At 31.9% G+C, this 15641-nt stretch overlaps 1 protein-coding gene across 4 annotated transcripts in view; it reads left to right on the top strand.

Moving 5' to 3' along the window:
• Nucleotides 1–2260: 2260 nt before the first annotated feature.
• Nucleotides 2261–15641, top strand: part of LOC139499957 (sialin-like) — a 37362-nt gene continuing 23981 nt past the window's right edge. Inside the window, exons 1-11 of one of the 4 annotated variants that reach the window (XM_071288617.1) lie at nucleotides 2925–3160; nucleotides 3676–3881; nucleotides 4444–4677; nucleotides 5254–5341; nucleotides 6635–6730; nucleotides 7484–7614; nucleotides 8514–8663; nucleotides 8957–9089; nucleotides 10583–10733; nucleotides 11137–11227; nucleotides 13027–13365. In XM_071288617.1, the coding sequence (XP_071144718.1) occupies nucleotides 3097–3160; nucleotides 3676–3881; nucleotides 4444–4677; nucleotides 5254–5341; nucleotides 6635–6730; nucleotides 7484–7614; nucleotides 8514–8663; nucleotides 8957–9089; nucleotides 10583–10733; nucleotides 11137–11227; nucleotides 13027–13197 (1515 nt within the window). In that variant the 5' untranslated portion in view covers nucleotides 2925–3096 and the 3' untranslated portion in view covers nucleotides 13198–13365. Of the gene's footprint in view, nucleotides 3161–3675; nucleotides 3882–4443; nucleotides 4678–5253; nucleotides 5342–6634; nucleotides 6731–7483; nucleotides 7615–8513; nucleotides 8664–8956; nucleotides 9090–10582; nucleotides 10734–11136; nucleotides 11228–13026; nucleotides 13366–15641 lie in introns of those variants that run through there. The other 3 variants (XM_071288619.1, XM_071288620.1, XM_071288621.1) reach the window with 3 other exon arrangements.

The following is a 15641-nucleotide window of genomic DNA, read 5'->3' as shown; positions in this document are numbered from 1 at the left end:
TTGAAGATCAAAATACAGTTTTTAAGGTGACTTTATCATGTTTTTTCTATAGTTAAGGTCCCCTTTAAATTTTGTCAAATAGATCTTCAGGTGTTTATATATTTTAAAGGACTGTAATATACGCGGGTTCTTAAATGCATGAATTTTTTTAGGTTATTTCGAAAGACATAATAAATGTAACAGTCACTCATTATCAATAAATTTAATTCAATTTAAATATTGAAGAAGAAAAAAACATTGATGACTCGCAATTCAAGGTCACATGACTGTATTATGTATATGTGCTGATAGACAGACATTTTCAGTCATTCAGAAGACGTTAATTATCCAAAATCAAATTATTCATCCTTAAAGTTGGAACGAGAGTGTTCCTAGCTTGATGCATGTACATTTAAAAACAGCGCATTGAAAGGACAATTATAATAAAGTTGAAGCAGTATGGGTTTACTCATTGTTGAAGACCGTACGATGACTTATGGTTTTTAAATTCTTGTTATTTGTTCTTTCATGAGAAGTTGGCTCATTGGCAATTTTATCACATCTTCTCATTTTCAAATTTGGTGGTATTTCCATTTAACAGATTTAGTCGGAAGCGCTTACTATTTGATATATATCTTAGGTTGTTAAGACTTTTGATTTTTTTGTCTATTGTACATCTTATAACTAAAATCATAACCTTTATAAGTTCTTCAAAAATTGTATATCTTTTGGTTTTTCCAATATTTTGGCCTAATGCATTGACGAAAGACACACTATATAATACAACTTAGAATGGACATGGGGAATATGTCACAGAGACAACAACTCGACCAAAGAGAAGATAACTACCGAAGGCCAAAAATGGGTTTTCAATGCAGGGACATTCCTGGAGGTGGGCCTCAGCTAGGCCGTAAATAAAAATGTGTACTGTTTCAGTGAAAATGGACGTCATCCTGAACTCCAAACCTAATCAATGAACTAAAATTGCCAAAAAATAGCAAAGGACAGAGGCTCCTGACTTTGGTCAGGCACCAACATGCGGCAGTCTTAAACATGTTTTGAGAGAGCTCAACACTTCCCCTGCTCTAGCCAACGTAGAATTAACAAACACATAGTATACACACAGTAAAACCCAGTAAAACGTGATATCTGTGGTGAGTTCATTTAGTGTCATACACGACACAAGAAGTTAATGATGTTTCAATGTATACATCTAGTATATATTACGTTCATTATGAAGCCCAGGTGGTGGTGTGGTCTAGCGGGACGGCTACAGTGCAGTCGATTTGGTGTCACAATATCTCAGTAGCATGGGTTCGAATCCCGGCGAGGGAAGAACAAACAAAATTGCGAAAGCAAATTTACAGATTTAACATTGTTGGGTTGATGTTTAGACGAGTTGTATATACATAATGTACACAGCCATGTATCACATCAATGCTGGTGATCCGATGGATAAATCTGTTGTAGAGTTGTCACTGGCTCAGACGTACTTACGTTCATTATATATATATATATATATGTTACAGTCAAATTTAATCTAGTGGCGTACTACAGTACATGATATATAAGGCATGGAGATGTTATTGTTACAGATCAGCTCAATTATCTATAGTAAAGGATCCTACAAATCAATGCAAGATACAGCCACAGAAAATAATTATATAAATAAGTACGTCTGAGTCAGTGACAACTCTACAACAGATTTATACATCGGATCACCAGCAATGATGGTGATACATGGCTGTGTACATTATGTGTACATTATGTATATACAACTCGTCTAAACATCAACCCAACAATGTTAGATCTGGAAATTTGCCTAGGCAAATTTTTTGTTCTTCCCTCGCCGGGATTCGAACCAATGCTACTGAGATATCGTGACACTAAATCGCCTGCACTGTAGCCGTCCCGCTAGACCACACGTCCACCTGAACTTTACAAAAATAAAGCTTTCAGTGGCCGTGTGTTACCTTTCTTCGTCAGTTTTAATCTAGCGGCGAACTACAGTACATGATATATAAGGCATGGAGATGTTATTGTTACAGATCAGCTCAATTATCTATAGTAAAGGATCCTACAAATCAATGCAAGATACAGCCAAAGAAAATAATTATATAAATAAGTACGTCCGAGTCAGTGACAACTCTACAACAGATTTATCCATCGGATCACCTGCAATGATGGTGATACATGGTTGTGTACAGTATGTATATATATATATATATATATATTTATATTCGTCATCGGAAATCTACGAGATGAACAGTTTAATATCCTTAATTACACACACTTCGTTCAAAATGTATCTGATCAATATACGTAAGATGTTTTTGTTTGAAGTAGTTTGGTGTTTAATTTTTTTATAATCTCTTTACAATGCGGTCTCCGCGTTTTGATGCATTGTGTCTCCTTAGCATAATTCATTGAGTATATCGAATCGAATAAATAGTTCTTCTATGCTGACATGAATTATCATTCAATAGGTCATATTTATAAATTAACTGTTTACACAACTTTTTAATTATTGAAATTATAAGGCTTTCTACCTCCGGAATAGAATACCTTAGCTTTATTTGGCAAATTTTTAGAAGTTTTGGTCCTTAATGCTCTTCATCTTCGTACTTTATTTAAACTTTAAACTTCTTTTTAGATTTGCGCGTCACTGATGAGTCTTTTGTAGACGAAGAGCGTCTGGCGTAAATATAAAATTTAATCCTGGTATATATAATGAGTTTATGTATTATGATAACAGTCATTGTCATTTATAAGAAATTTCAAGGAATCATACGTCACTGTACTATTATCTAAATGTATATGCATCAAACTAAGCTCAAGATAGAATATGAAAAAAATCAATTTCATTTAGTTATGGATAATCTTTATGCGACGTATTTATATTCTTACTTTAACATGCATACTTCTTTCACCGGTAAAAATAATTTCCGGACAATTTATCCTTATTGTCAATACTACGTAAAATTGATATGTTAGTTGTTTTATATGTTTTACGCATCTAAAATTATATTGAAATAAATTGTAAACTCGAAATACTTAAATTGTACTGGAATATCAAGGATTTAAGTGATATATTCATATAAGAGAAACATTAAACTGATGGAATTGGTTGAAGAAAATGATAAACATGATACGTATTTACAACAAAACGATAAAACACAAGGTAACGATTCATAACATGTATTCCATATTATCAAAACAATGAAAACGAAGCTAAATAAAGTATGTATTATATTTTTCAAACTCTTATTGGTAGATAGTATGTTTACAAATGTTAATCAGATAACATTTTAAATTGACAAAATAAATAGAAAATTCAGTTTAGAGAATTCCATCGAATAAATTAAATACAACAAATGCGTTTTTGAAAGAAATGGATCCGCACACACAGTGATATTATTATTGTGTCAGATTTGATGCTTTTGTTTTATTTATCTTAAATATGTGTTCCCCTCTTTTAAAAAAATACAAAAGAACAGCCCGTCACTGTTACCAAAGATTGGCTGGAGTGGTGTCACTGGGTTTTTGTTTTGTCGTGGAGATAATTTTGTTTGATTCGTCCATACTTAAAAAAAAAGAACTTGCCTAGGGGATATTTTCGTGATTACCATGATTCTGCTAAAAAAACCAGAGAAAATACATCCATCGTGATTTTTGAAAATGTTTTTCTAACTACAGATATTCCATGTTGTTGCTCTCAGCGCTGGATACTGGCATATACTTCTTTCTTTGGAGTTGTGTTAGTGTATGCCGTAAGAGTTAATTTGAGTGTTGCTATAGTGTGTATGGTCAAGAATGTTAATTCAACAACAGAACTTAACGGGACATCGATAGATTCAAATACGTGTCCAAGTCATGCAGAAAGTCAAACAGTATTCAATAAGGTATAAAAAAAAGATATTCATTTTCTGACAAATACTAAAATCATACATAATTTTGTGACAAAATTATAAATTGTATTGGAAAAAGACGTTATGACAAAGTGAGTGGCATACAGAAAACTTTTCCATTAAGTATATACCGAAATACAACCTACATGTATAAACGCTTGCAAAGTATCTGTTAGAAGATAGAAGGTTGTAATGTGTTGACCTACAATTCCTTAAATCTAGACCATTTGAGCTTTGATAGATAGTTCTCTCTCATTGGCAAAACTAGCCTGTCATCTTATTTTGATTAGTTATACCTTTCACAATATGTAAAAATCACCGAAGTTTTAAGTAGTTCATCTGCACTTGTCACTAGATTCGTTCGAATTCAATCGTAATTTTACGAGGACTGTTAGCTGTCTTGCCGAAAGTCGGTGTTTTTCCAGGTTCTCCGTGTTCACCCAGAAACAAAACTGGCCTGCATGATATATAGAGAAGTATGTTGAAAGTGGCGAGACACAGACATTTCGCTAAATTGTCACTTGTTCCTCCGTTTTTCTATAAATTTTTATTGCAGCATGCTGAGTTTGACTGGGACAAAACTACGAGATCTTCAATTCTAGCATCATTTTTCTATGGATATATATGTACACAAGTTTTAGGAGGTTGGTTTGCAGACCGTTATGGTGGGAGACGTGTATTTGGTGTTGCTATGGCAGTTTCATCTGTCTGCACCATTTTGACGCCAGTTTGTGCTAGGACATCAGTCATTTTAGTATTTGTCTTACGTGTAATCATTGGATTAGCGACAGTAAGTAAAATAAATTCTACAATTCCAATTCCTTTGAATATATAAACCCCTTTTAGATTTTATTGACATATATAATGCATGCATTATCCCAGAAATAGATAAACTTAGCCGTATTTTCGAAAAACTTTTTGGAATATTGGATCCTCAATGCCCTTCAACTTTGTACTTCAACTTTCTTTGGCTCTATAATTATTTAGATCTGAAGCTTAAATGTTTGAAAGTATAAAACCTTATATACAAGTGCATTTCCTATGGCAAATTTAAGAACCACACAACCATATACGATCTCGAGTTTTGCTTACTTGGATATTTTTATAACATCCATGTCTAGATTAGTGGATTAACCAATCTGTTTATGAAATATAATAAATGTACCGACTATAAACTGTTTATCTTAATGTAATGGAAATTTGTCAAAATTCAAAATGTTCATTTTTACTTAAACATTTACAAACTTGCCTATTTAAGTTTTGTCTTCTGAATGTTTATCACTTAAAATTGCCAAAAACATGCCTATTTAAGTTGTGTTTTCTGAATGTTTATCACTTAAACCTGCCAAAAACTTACCTTTTTAAGGGTACAGTGTTTCCAGCAATGCAGTCTATGTGGGGACGATGGGCACCCTCATTAGAAAGAAGTAAATTAATGACGTTAACCTCTGTAGGTATGTGTGATAGAAACGTAAATTAACGTAGTCGATATCATTACAGATCCTTTGCAAAAATGTTAAAGGTATTTGAATATCTTATCGTTTTTAAAACAATAAAATGTATATGAAATGCATTTTTATTGGAAATATATCATTATGCATATGTAAACTTATGAATTTGAAACGCTTTCTGAATAAATCTTCATTTGTATTGCTAAACTATAACAAAACGGAAAATCGAAGAAGATGAACGTTTGATTTTTTCAAGTTTTGATGGACTTTGAATTTCAAGTTCTGTAGATTTGGTTTTACTTTTTTACATACTAAAGGAAATTAATAATATTAATTCAAAACTAAATATACACCATTTACAAAGTAATAAATGAGGAGATTCAAGATTTTGAAGACACAATTTAACCAAGATTAATTCACTTTAATTTATATCAAGACAATGTATTATGTTTTTGCTTTAATTTCCTTTGAGAAGAGTTACAAAAATACACGATTCCTAGTACAAAATTAAAATAATTCAATAGAAATAAAACAAACAAACAAACATAATTTTGATATGTTAATTGGCTTGCCCCTGTAAAAGAAGTATTTGGAAGATGGTTTCGGCGTAGAAATTAGGAAAAATGTAAAATGTACGCAAGATGAAAAAGGCGATCAGTTTCGATTTCTGGAGAAAAACAGCATCCGTTCGACAGAATCCATACTGAGCATTATCAATCAATTAATCCGCTTTAACGTAGGTGCTTCAGAACATATATAAAGTCATGATTTAAAGATATATAACCAGCAAATGTGTGTTAAGCAGGATTGGTTTACCCTCTCACTATCAAATATAATCTTTTAAGTTCGTGCTGCTCATTTGAAGATCTGCATACCCTTCCGGAGCACCTTAGATCACCCCTAGTTTTTGGTGGGGTCCGTGTTGCTTATTCTTTAGTTTTCTATGTTGTGTCATGTTCACAGTTGTTTGTCTGTTTGTCTTTTTCATTTTTGGCCATGACGTTGTCAGTTTATTTTCAATTCATGAGTTTGACTGTCTCTCTGGTATCTTTCGTCCCTCTTTTGTAGTGTTTATGAAGTATTTTGAATACTATCGTTCGTCTTTTTGTCGTTTTTCGTCGCTTGCTATTGCAATCCTTTACCTTTGAATTATGATTTCCGTTGTGTCCCTCTGGTCTCGGTTGTCCTTTCATACACACATTGTGTATTGTTCAATTTGACATTTGACATTTAAGAGTACACGAATCAGATATATTCAGATCATGTTATGTTCCTCTTGTATATATATTATTTCAGGGACTATGTTTGGTGTAGTTGGAACATTTGCCTCATCCGGTTATTTGTGTGAATATGGCTTTGATAATGGATGGGGTTCTATATTCTATATTACAGGTACATACAACGGAATTATTAAGTAATTGAAGTAAAAAGTTTTTTTCAAAGTTAGAAATCAGACCTTGAAAATTAATATATCATTAAACAAAAATACATGCCCTAGAGATATCAGAATACAAATAATGAAGAAGTGTGTCATCAGCTCAGTAGTCTGAACTTCGGTACTGACATAATATATAATATGTATAACAAACCTTTCTAAAATTGTCCCTTAAAAAACTAAGGTTTTGACTCCCTCAGGCATAGTTGACAGCAGATGAATTTGGCTATTTGTTTTATGTATTTTTGTCATTTAGCTCTTCATCTGTTTCGATACTTTTACATCCCTTGGATTTCAAATGTTTGGCTTTGAGCTTTCCTGATATAGGTAAATTCAGAAAAGCGCTTCGGACGCATGAAATTATAAAAGTGTTGTTTTCAATTTTTTTTTATAGCATTTTTCTATTATTGTCTTACCCAATTCTTCGTGTCTGTCATTTTCCAATTGTTCCGTCTTATAAAAAAAGTATGTGTCATTAATACTTTTTTATATTTCACCTTAATCAATGTTGGAAGATAAATTGGCAATTAAACGAAGTGCGAGTAATTGATTTTATTCAATTATATCTTAAATAGTAGTTTCCTTGGAAAGATTAAAAACAGTTGTTTTTTTTTGCAGTAATTTGCATGAAATCTTGGTTTTTAAATTGCTTTGAATTAAGGATTATAGAACAATTTAAAGTATTTCATGAATCGATATCTATATTTAAGGTGGGTTTTCGTGTATTTGGGTGGTAGTTTGGTTCATCCTGACACGTGATACACCTTCGGAACATCCTCGGATATCTTCTCAGGAAAGAGATTACATAATCAATTCTATTGAATTTGACACAACAAAAAGGGTAAGTATTATCTACAGAAGAAAACAAACAGTAACAGTTACGTACCAATTGATCGAATACTATGGATTCATTTATTTTCGTGGGTTCTGATTTTCGTGGATAAAAGAAAACTTGTATGTTCGTGGATATTTAATTTTGTAGTTTTGCATAGGTGTGCATACAAGCCTATAGAAAATATGTCATTTGTTGAATATTATATTTCGTGGTTTATCTATACCCACAAAATCCACGAAAATTGGTATCCAGCGAATTATAATGAATCTACAAAAGTATATCATTGGGGTTACCTTAACAAATATTCTAACATGTGCGAATGTTTTGGTATCTCGAATATTTAAGGAAAAGTTTTAACTGATGAGTCTTATGTAGACGAAACGCGCGTCTGGCGTACTAAATTATAATCCTGGTACCTTTCATAACTATTAACATCTTGAAATATGGTTTATTCTTTGGCATATTTCGCCTCATGTTTACCTTCAATTTTCTAAGTACATTAAACTACGTTCATATATTTTTGTTTCATTGGTACTTTAATTCTTTCAAAAACCTAATATGAAGATATAGATAAGAATGTTGAAGTGTTGATATATCAATGAATCCTCTGTAACTAAGACAGGGTCAGTGAGAATAATGGTGAATTGAAAATTAAAACCGGCACTGATCAAAAGATGTAGTTGTATCGCATATAAAATATCCGTTTCACAGATAAAAACGGATATGTTTCTCATGTATCTTATGTCGTTACAACCCTGTTCCATTTTCACAAATGATGCCTACTTTTTCTGTTGGTCATGGCGTTGTCATTTTTTTTCGATCTGTGAGTTTGACTGTCCACTCTGTTATGAAGAATGGATCGTGTGATATTTGAAGATGTGCTACTTATTGTTTTTATTTCGTAGACGTCTAAAGTGCCATGGATTGAATTCGCAAAATCACCAGCATTGCTAGCTTGCATAACAGCTCACATGTGTAACAACTGGACGAACTATACATTGCTAACAAGCCTTCCAGATTTTATGAAGTCTGTTATGAAATTCAATATTAAGAGTGTGAGTACGTTCGTTTAAATTATGATTTTATCCTTAATTGCCAATTCACGTTAATCGAAAGGATTGAATGAACACGTTTTTGTTTCAATTTTGAAAACTAGTATCAATATACTTAACCACCGATACAGAAACGAAAATCAACTTTCAGCCTATAGTTGCCAATTTCTGTGTTATTTGGTCCTTGGGAAAAGTCGTCTAATTGGCAATCATAGCACATTACTTTTTACATTATAAATTTTGTCTTTATCTTTTCCATGATGAGTAAATTCGAAATATGTTATCTTTTGTTTTAGAATGGTCTCCTTACAGCTTTGCCGTACTTATGCCAAGCTGTGTCAGGACTAGCTGCTGGACAAATAACTGATCTTATACGAAGTAGAAAGATTTTATCCACAACAGCAACAAGAAGATCCACTGGTGCTATTGGTACGTTTAAATTTTTTTACAGATATAAAACAGTTTATGGAATTTATCGTAGAAAGTTATGTCAAATACAATTTAACGTGTATTCACTGTAACTAGTAACTGCAGTTTAATTCAACAGTCTACAAACAAAAATAAGAAGAGCTTGGTGGTGTTTGTGTTACTTAGTCTTTAGTTTTCTATATTGTGCCTTGTATACCATTAAAACGTTTAATCCCGCTGCAATTGTTTGCACCTGTCCAAAGACAGGAATTTGATGTTCAGTGGTTGTCGTCTGTTAATCCGTTCATAAGTGTTTCTCGTTTCTCGTTTTTATATAGATTAGACCGTTGGTTTTCCCGTTTGAATGGTTTTACACCTCTAGTAATTTTTGGGACCTTTATAGCTTGCTAAGCTTTGTGAGCCAAGGCTCCGTGTTGACGGCCGTACCTTGACATATAATGGTTTACTTTTATTCGTTGTTACTTGGACGGAGAGCTGTAGCACTGGCACTCATACCACATCTTCTTATATCTACTATTTGTTTGTTTGTCGTTTTCTTTTTTTGCCATTGCTTTCTCAGTTTATTTCTATCTATGAGTTCGACTGTCCCTCTGGTATCTTTCGCACCTCTCTTAAAAAGAAACCATTTCAATTGATTTCTATTATTTTTGTTTCAGTTATGATATTGTGACCAGATGGAATAAGGCTTAGATAAATTGAATGCAGAACGTTCATATATTTTAATAAATATAACATAGAATAGAAGGCAACGACAGATCTGAAATATACAGATAATGACAAATAAATACAACTTTACATATAAATGCATATGAATATATCATTTTGTAGCAACTAATGTATATTATGTTTAATTACACAATTGCAAATAAATAATAATGCAAAACACAGCTAAATGACAACTCTGAATGTAAACAATTTGTTAATTAATGAAAACTGTTCACTAAAGTAAGTTGACCATACTACTATATAAAATACTATACAACATTGAAAGTTAATTACAGGTAAGTAAAAAAATATAAAGTGTGAAATACAATTAGCAAAGTAAATGCAACTAAATAAAATATTTAAGTCAAAACATTCAACCATGAACTAATTTGAAAACCCTTAAATGTAAATACCTTATAATGCTGGCTACGGCTCTTGGTGTTGTTTCTGGTGTTTCTTATTCTGCATTGACAATATAGTTAAAAAGTACAATATATATAGTCAAAAGATGAACTGCTAAACTAGATAGAACCAGATAAAACAACTATTAAGTAAAGTAGTTTATCCAATAGCCAGTGGTGAGTATATATCAAAGAGCCTAGATAGAGTATTTTGGATTCATTAAACCATATAATACAAAATATGTTAAATATAGTAAGATCATTATAGTATAGGGTAAAATAGATATAAATTAAGTACAAAGTTCGGAATAATATCAAATAGATAATATGTATATAAATGAATTTGTCCACAATATATTGAATGTTTAAACCCTTCCTATGTTTAAGCATTCACAGGGGCAGCAGTTTTCCTGGTAGCTACTGGTTTTATGTCATGTAATCACCGTGACATGGCTGTTGTTTTCCTATCGCTTGCAGTCATGTTTACTGGTTTAAATAGAGCAGCATTTATAGTAAACCACAATGACTTTGCCCCTAAGTACGTATGTTTTGCTTAATTTTAAGAAAATCATTTAAATTTAGATTTGGAGAGCACATTCTAGTTGACAACTGTGTAAATAAACTCTTCATAGATACCATGATTAAATTTTATATTTACGCTAGACGCGCGTTTCTTCTTCAAAATACTCATCAGTGACGCTCGAATAAAAAATGTTAAAAAGGCCAAAAAAGTACGAAATTTTGAAGATTTTGAAGTTATTATTTATTTACCCAATGGCATGAACTTAAATTTCCTGACATCGAATCGCCGGTTCGATACATTTTATTTGCAGTTTCACCTATGCTCGTCGTACAAGTATTAGACTAGCATTTTAAACACAAGGATTTACAAGTACAATGTCGTCCGATTAAGTTACAATGTAAGTTACACTTTTTTTTAGGTATGCTGGTGTACTTTTTGGAATAACTAACACATTTGCAACGATACCAGGAATGATTGCTCCACTCGTTGCAGGTGCTCTTACACCCCATGTGAGTAATCTCCCTTTATTTGAATTTTCCAATTCATTTTGATAGTATAGAAACAAAATGTGCTCCGATTTCTATTTATACAACTATCTACAATAGTTGAAAACATCTACCTCTCACAATCAATATTTTTAAAGAGGATTTTTCAGTATAAACAATACTTTAAGTTCAACTGGCAAAGTGATGTTAATCTGTCATTGCGTAACACACGTAAAAGTATCAATTATATACTGTGTATTTAAATTGTTGGCAATGAAATGTTGTGTATATAAACAACTTAGTAATATGATTCTCAAAGATACACCAAAAGTTTTCTTTCAAATCAAACTGTTATAAACCTTTATTTTAAATAGACAGATTAGAAAAATAGATTGATGTGGTGTTTAAATTATCTTGTGACACATTTATAAACCAACTTAACCTTGAAAGTAAAAGGACGGAATACCTATTGCTGTTCGTAATCTCATTGTCATAGGTGAGTCGTCATAACATACTCAACTACATATCTAATGCGATAGCTAGAACATTTTGAGGCCGAAAATATGCCAATTGTCAATCACGCTACAAATGTACGTAGCTAGTCATAATTTCGCAACATATGATTTGTTTGAGGTAACATACTTCAACCAAAACGTTTCGTCGAAATGACTTTCAAATTCTGTATTATCGTAAAGAGCTTACGAAATATTATATATAGTAACTCTTTTATGAACATATGTGATGATATCTGAATACTTTAAAGAAATGACAGAAACTAAGTGGTATAATGTAATGTCCTTCTACAAAATAAAACAAAAAGGTTACTAAAATTGAGTAATCTTTAAAGTTTGAAAGCGTTGTCTATAAATATTGATACATATAGGACCAAGGTCTACATTTTAGAAAATCAATAAAACTTTGAAAATTGACCGAGCGTGGTTTAATCAAACAAAGTTTTATGTTTTTTATGCCCCACCTGCGATAGTGGAGGGGCATTATGTTAGTTAGTTTTTGATGAAGTTGAAGTCCAATCAACTTGAAACTCAGTACACATGTGCCCTATGATTTGATCTTTCTAATTTTAATGCCAAATTAGTGTTTTGACCCCCAATTTCACGGTTCACTGAACATAGAAAACGATAGTGCAAATTTCAGGTTAATTTTTTTGGTCAAGGTAGTTTTTGATGAAGTTGAAGTCCAATCAACTTGAAACTTAGTATACATGTTCCCTGTGATATGATCTCTCTGATTTAAATTAGAGTTTTTACCCCAATTTCACGGTCCAATAAACACAGAAAATGATAGTGCGAGTGGGGCATCAGTGTACTATGAACACATTCTTGTTAACGAATGATATAAGAAGTAACAAAGATGATTCCTCTGATTCATCTTTTATTATTACTTTATTTAAATATCGATATCGATGTCCATGTGTACGCCATAACAATTAGGAAATTGTATTATACAACTCAGGACAAATGTTACAAACCAGTCTAGGTTCATCGTCGCCTGTAGAATTTGCAAAATTTGTTTCAGACAGATAGAACATGTAAGTTATCTATGAGGTAAAACTTCAAACAACAGTTTATTAAACATCGATTTACAAGGAGATAGCCGGCCTGTGCTATTAAAATGTTTCAAAATTATAACGTTTAAATATAACCATTATATTAGTACCATCGTATTTTATATGTTTTAAAATTATGATTTATTTATCATTAAAGTCCTATGATGAAGCAATGCAAAACATCTCAGTTGATATAAATATTTCTATGACGTTGGATTCGAGATTCAAACACAGATCTTATGTGTTTATTTTGCAGGATACCTCAGAAGAATGGCGAAATGTATTTTACGTATGTGCAGCATTCTGTCTACTTGGAACGTTGGTGTTTGGAGGCTTAGCTCGTGGCGAAGTACAGGATTGGGCCAAGGACAATAGTGAAAAATTATGGATAGAAACAACATCAAATAACCCACCAATGAAAAAATAAGCATTATATACATCTACTAAAAATAAATGCCATGGTTTTGACAGTCACTATAGATTGGAATGACACACAAATATATCACTACACATTAATAGTTGTAGACACTAAACTTATTTACATGTTAACTGAAAGTTATAATTTGAAAAATAAAATTATAGCATGATAAATGAATACGGAGTTGTTCATGGACCTGCCGTGTGTGAAAAAAAAAAATATTATTAGTTACATAGTATGCTAGTGGCCTATATGTTCTACGATATCTATGGAGCCAGTAAATTCCATAAGTGGTGATAGCGAAGCATATTAATTAAATAGTAAGCTATTGATCCAATATATTAGTATCAGGTCACACGAATTAATCCTACCACCGACTATCTTAACATGTGGTATTTAGACAAGTAGCTTATCGCTCAGGCCTTTCAAGTTATCAACTTTTCAATACGGTTAGTACTGAGAACCTACGTCCTTGGTCTATACAAAACAGATGCTAAAAAATAACAAATAGTAATCTTTACCTTGTTTAACGAATTTGTTTCTATCGTTCATCATAAGTTTTTTCGTTTGTAGAAACCTTTAATATTTTTCTTAACTCAATTTTGTTTTTTATAAAGGGACGTAACACTAGTACTAACCGTGTATTGAACTAATATTCGCCAACTAACATAAAACGGAATATACACAGTCTCCATGCGATGGCTTTTAACCAATCATATTCCTAGAAATGTATAGAAGGTAAGATAAATTATGATGTTCTAATTGTTATATATTCAAATGCGATTAGATGTTTGGATACCAAATTGGGTTATATCAATATAAGAATGAAGCATTTTTCTTCTCAAAAACATGTGCAATTTGAAACAATCTTATTCTTATTTGTCCACCACAGCGCAAAAACAAAATGAGTTTGTTTTATAACATTAATTTTATAAGTGCTCAAGACTGAGTAAAATATTGCATTATTCTTAAGACAGAAATTTTGTAAGATCGATGAATCAAATATTGAATCTTCTTTCAAATATTTCTTGACAAAAAGGTTGCAAAATTGTAAGTTAAAAGTAAAATTACGAAAAAAAATAATTCCAGATTCAGACAGTCCCTTATCAAATGACCAACGAAATTTAGAATTAAAAGAATACAGGTATTTCATGATGTAGAACATGGTGAATTAAACCTGGCGTTTTATCTATTTACATTGATGCGTAAACTAAACAGAAACAATAAATAAAATAGTCAAAATATGGGTACATCAGTCATAATCGTATAACAATTTTTAAAGGGACAATATAACAGAACACAAAAACACATTCATTGATTCATTCATTCATATGTATCTAAGACATTTGTCATCGGTACAAGAATGTCATTTGTAAATTTAAATCAACATACATACATCTTTTACGTTCAGGTACTTCATATGTAATCTTTAATGGTAATGATCTCACAAAAATGTCGTATTCAACTCACAAGCATATCAAACCTTTACACAGACTTTTCAGAAGGGATATAGTTACGATACTGTTGTCAGGTCATTAAAGATGGCATATTTTGGTATTAAAATAATCATAGGGTCTTGGAATCGGAAATCAACACATGTATGTAGACAAAAGGCGCGTCTGGCGTATTTAATTATAATCCTGTTACCTTTGATAATTTTTCATTATAACAAAATACTCACTGATGTATACTTGACATTTTTTCCTATTATGTCTGTTTGTTTTGTTCACAAATCGTTGTCGTTACAATGGAAAATGATGCTACTGTCATGCAAGTGAGCGGATTAGCCAGTAATTAAACCAGGTTTTTTCATTTATTTTGGTACATTTATTGTTACATTCCTTTGAATTTTACCTTAATCACGTAGTAAGACTTACCACATGATTAAGGGCATTTTCAGAATGTTTCAAGGAATGTTTCATCTATGTATGCTATCTGGTTAGCAAGCTATCGAACCAGGTTCAATCCACCATTTTCTACATCAAAAAATGACTGTACCAAGTCAGGAATATGACATTTGTTATCCATTTGTTTGATGTGTTTGGGCTTTTGAATTTGTCATTCGATTAGGGACTTTCCGTTGTGAATTGAATTAAGTGTTTTTGTGATTTAACTTTTTAATCCTTCCATCATTTTTATTGAGTCCTACATGTTAGTAACTGGTAGTAGACCATTGTTAATAAGTGCATCATTCTCATATGGTTTAGTTTGTTTTGTTTTCTATTCTGACATCAAACTCGAACTTCTTTTTAACTGAGTGTTACGGTTCGTATTGCTGTGTGTTTATTTTTTCTATATTGGATAGAGGTACAGGGGGAGAGTTGATATCTAACAAAATATGTTTAACCCCGTCACATGTTTGCGCTTATCCCAGGTAAGGGACCTTTGGCCTTGTATGTCCTGTATGTAATTTTTTAATATTAGTTCATTTATCTGTTTAGTGAGACAATCAT

Source organism: Mytilus edulis, chromosome 13 (genome assembly GCF_963676685.1).
Source record: "Mytilus edulis chromosome 13, xbMytEdul2.2, whole genome shotgun sequence".
Classification (NCBI taxonomy): domain Eukaryota; kingdom Metazoa; phylum Mollusca; class Bivalvia; order Mytilida; family Mytilidae; genus Mytilus; species Mytilus edulis.
This window is presented reverse-complemented; position numbering and strand designations above follow the sequence as displayed.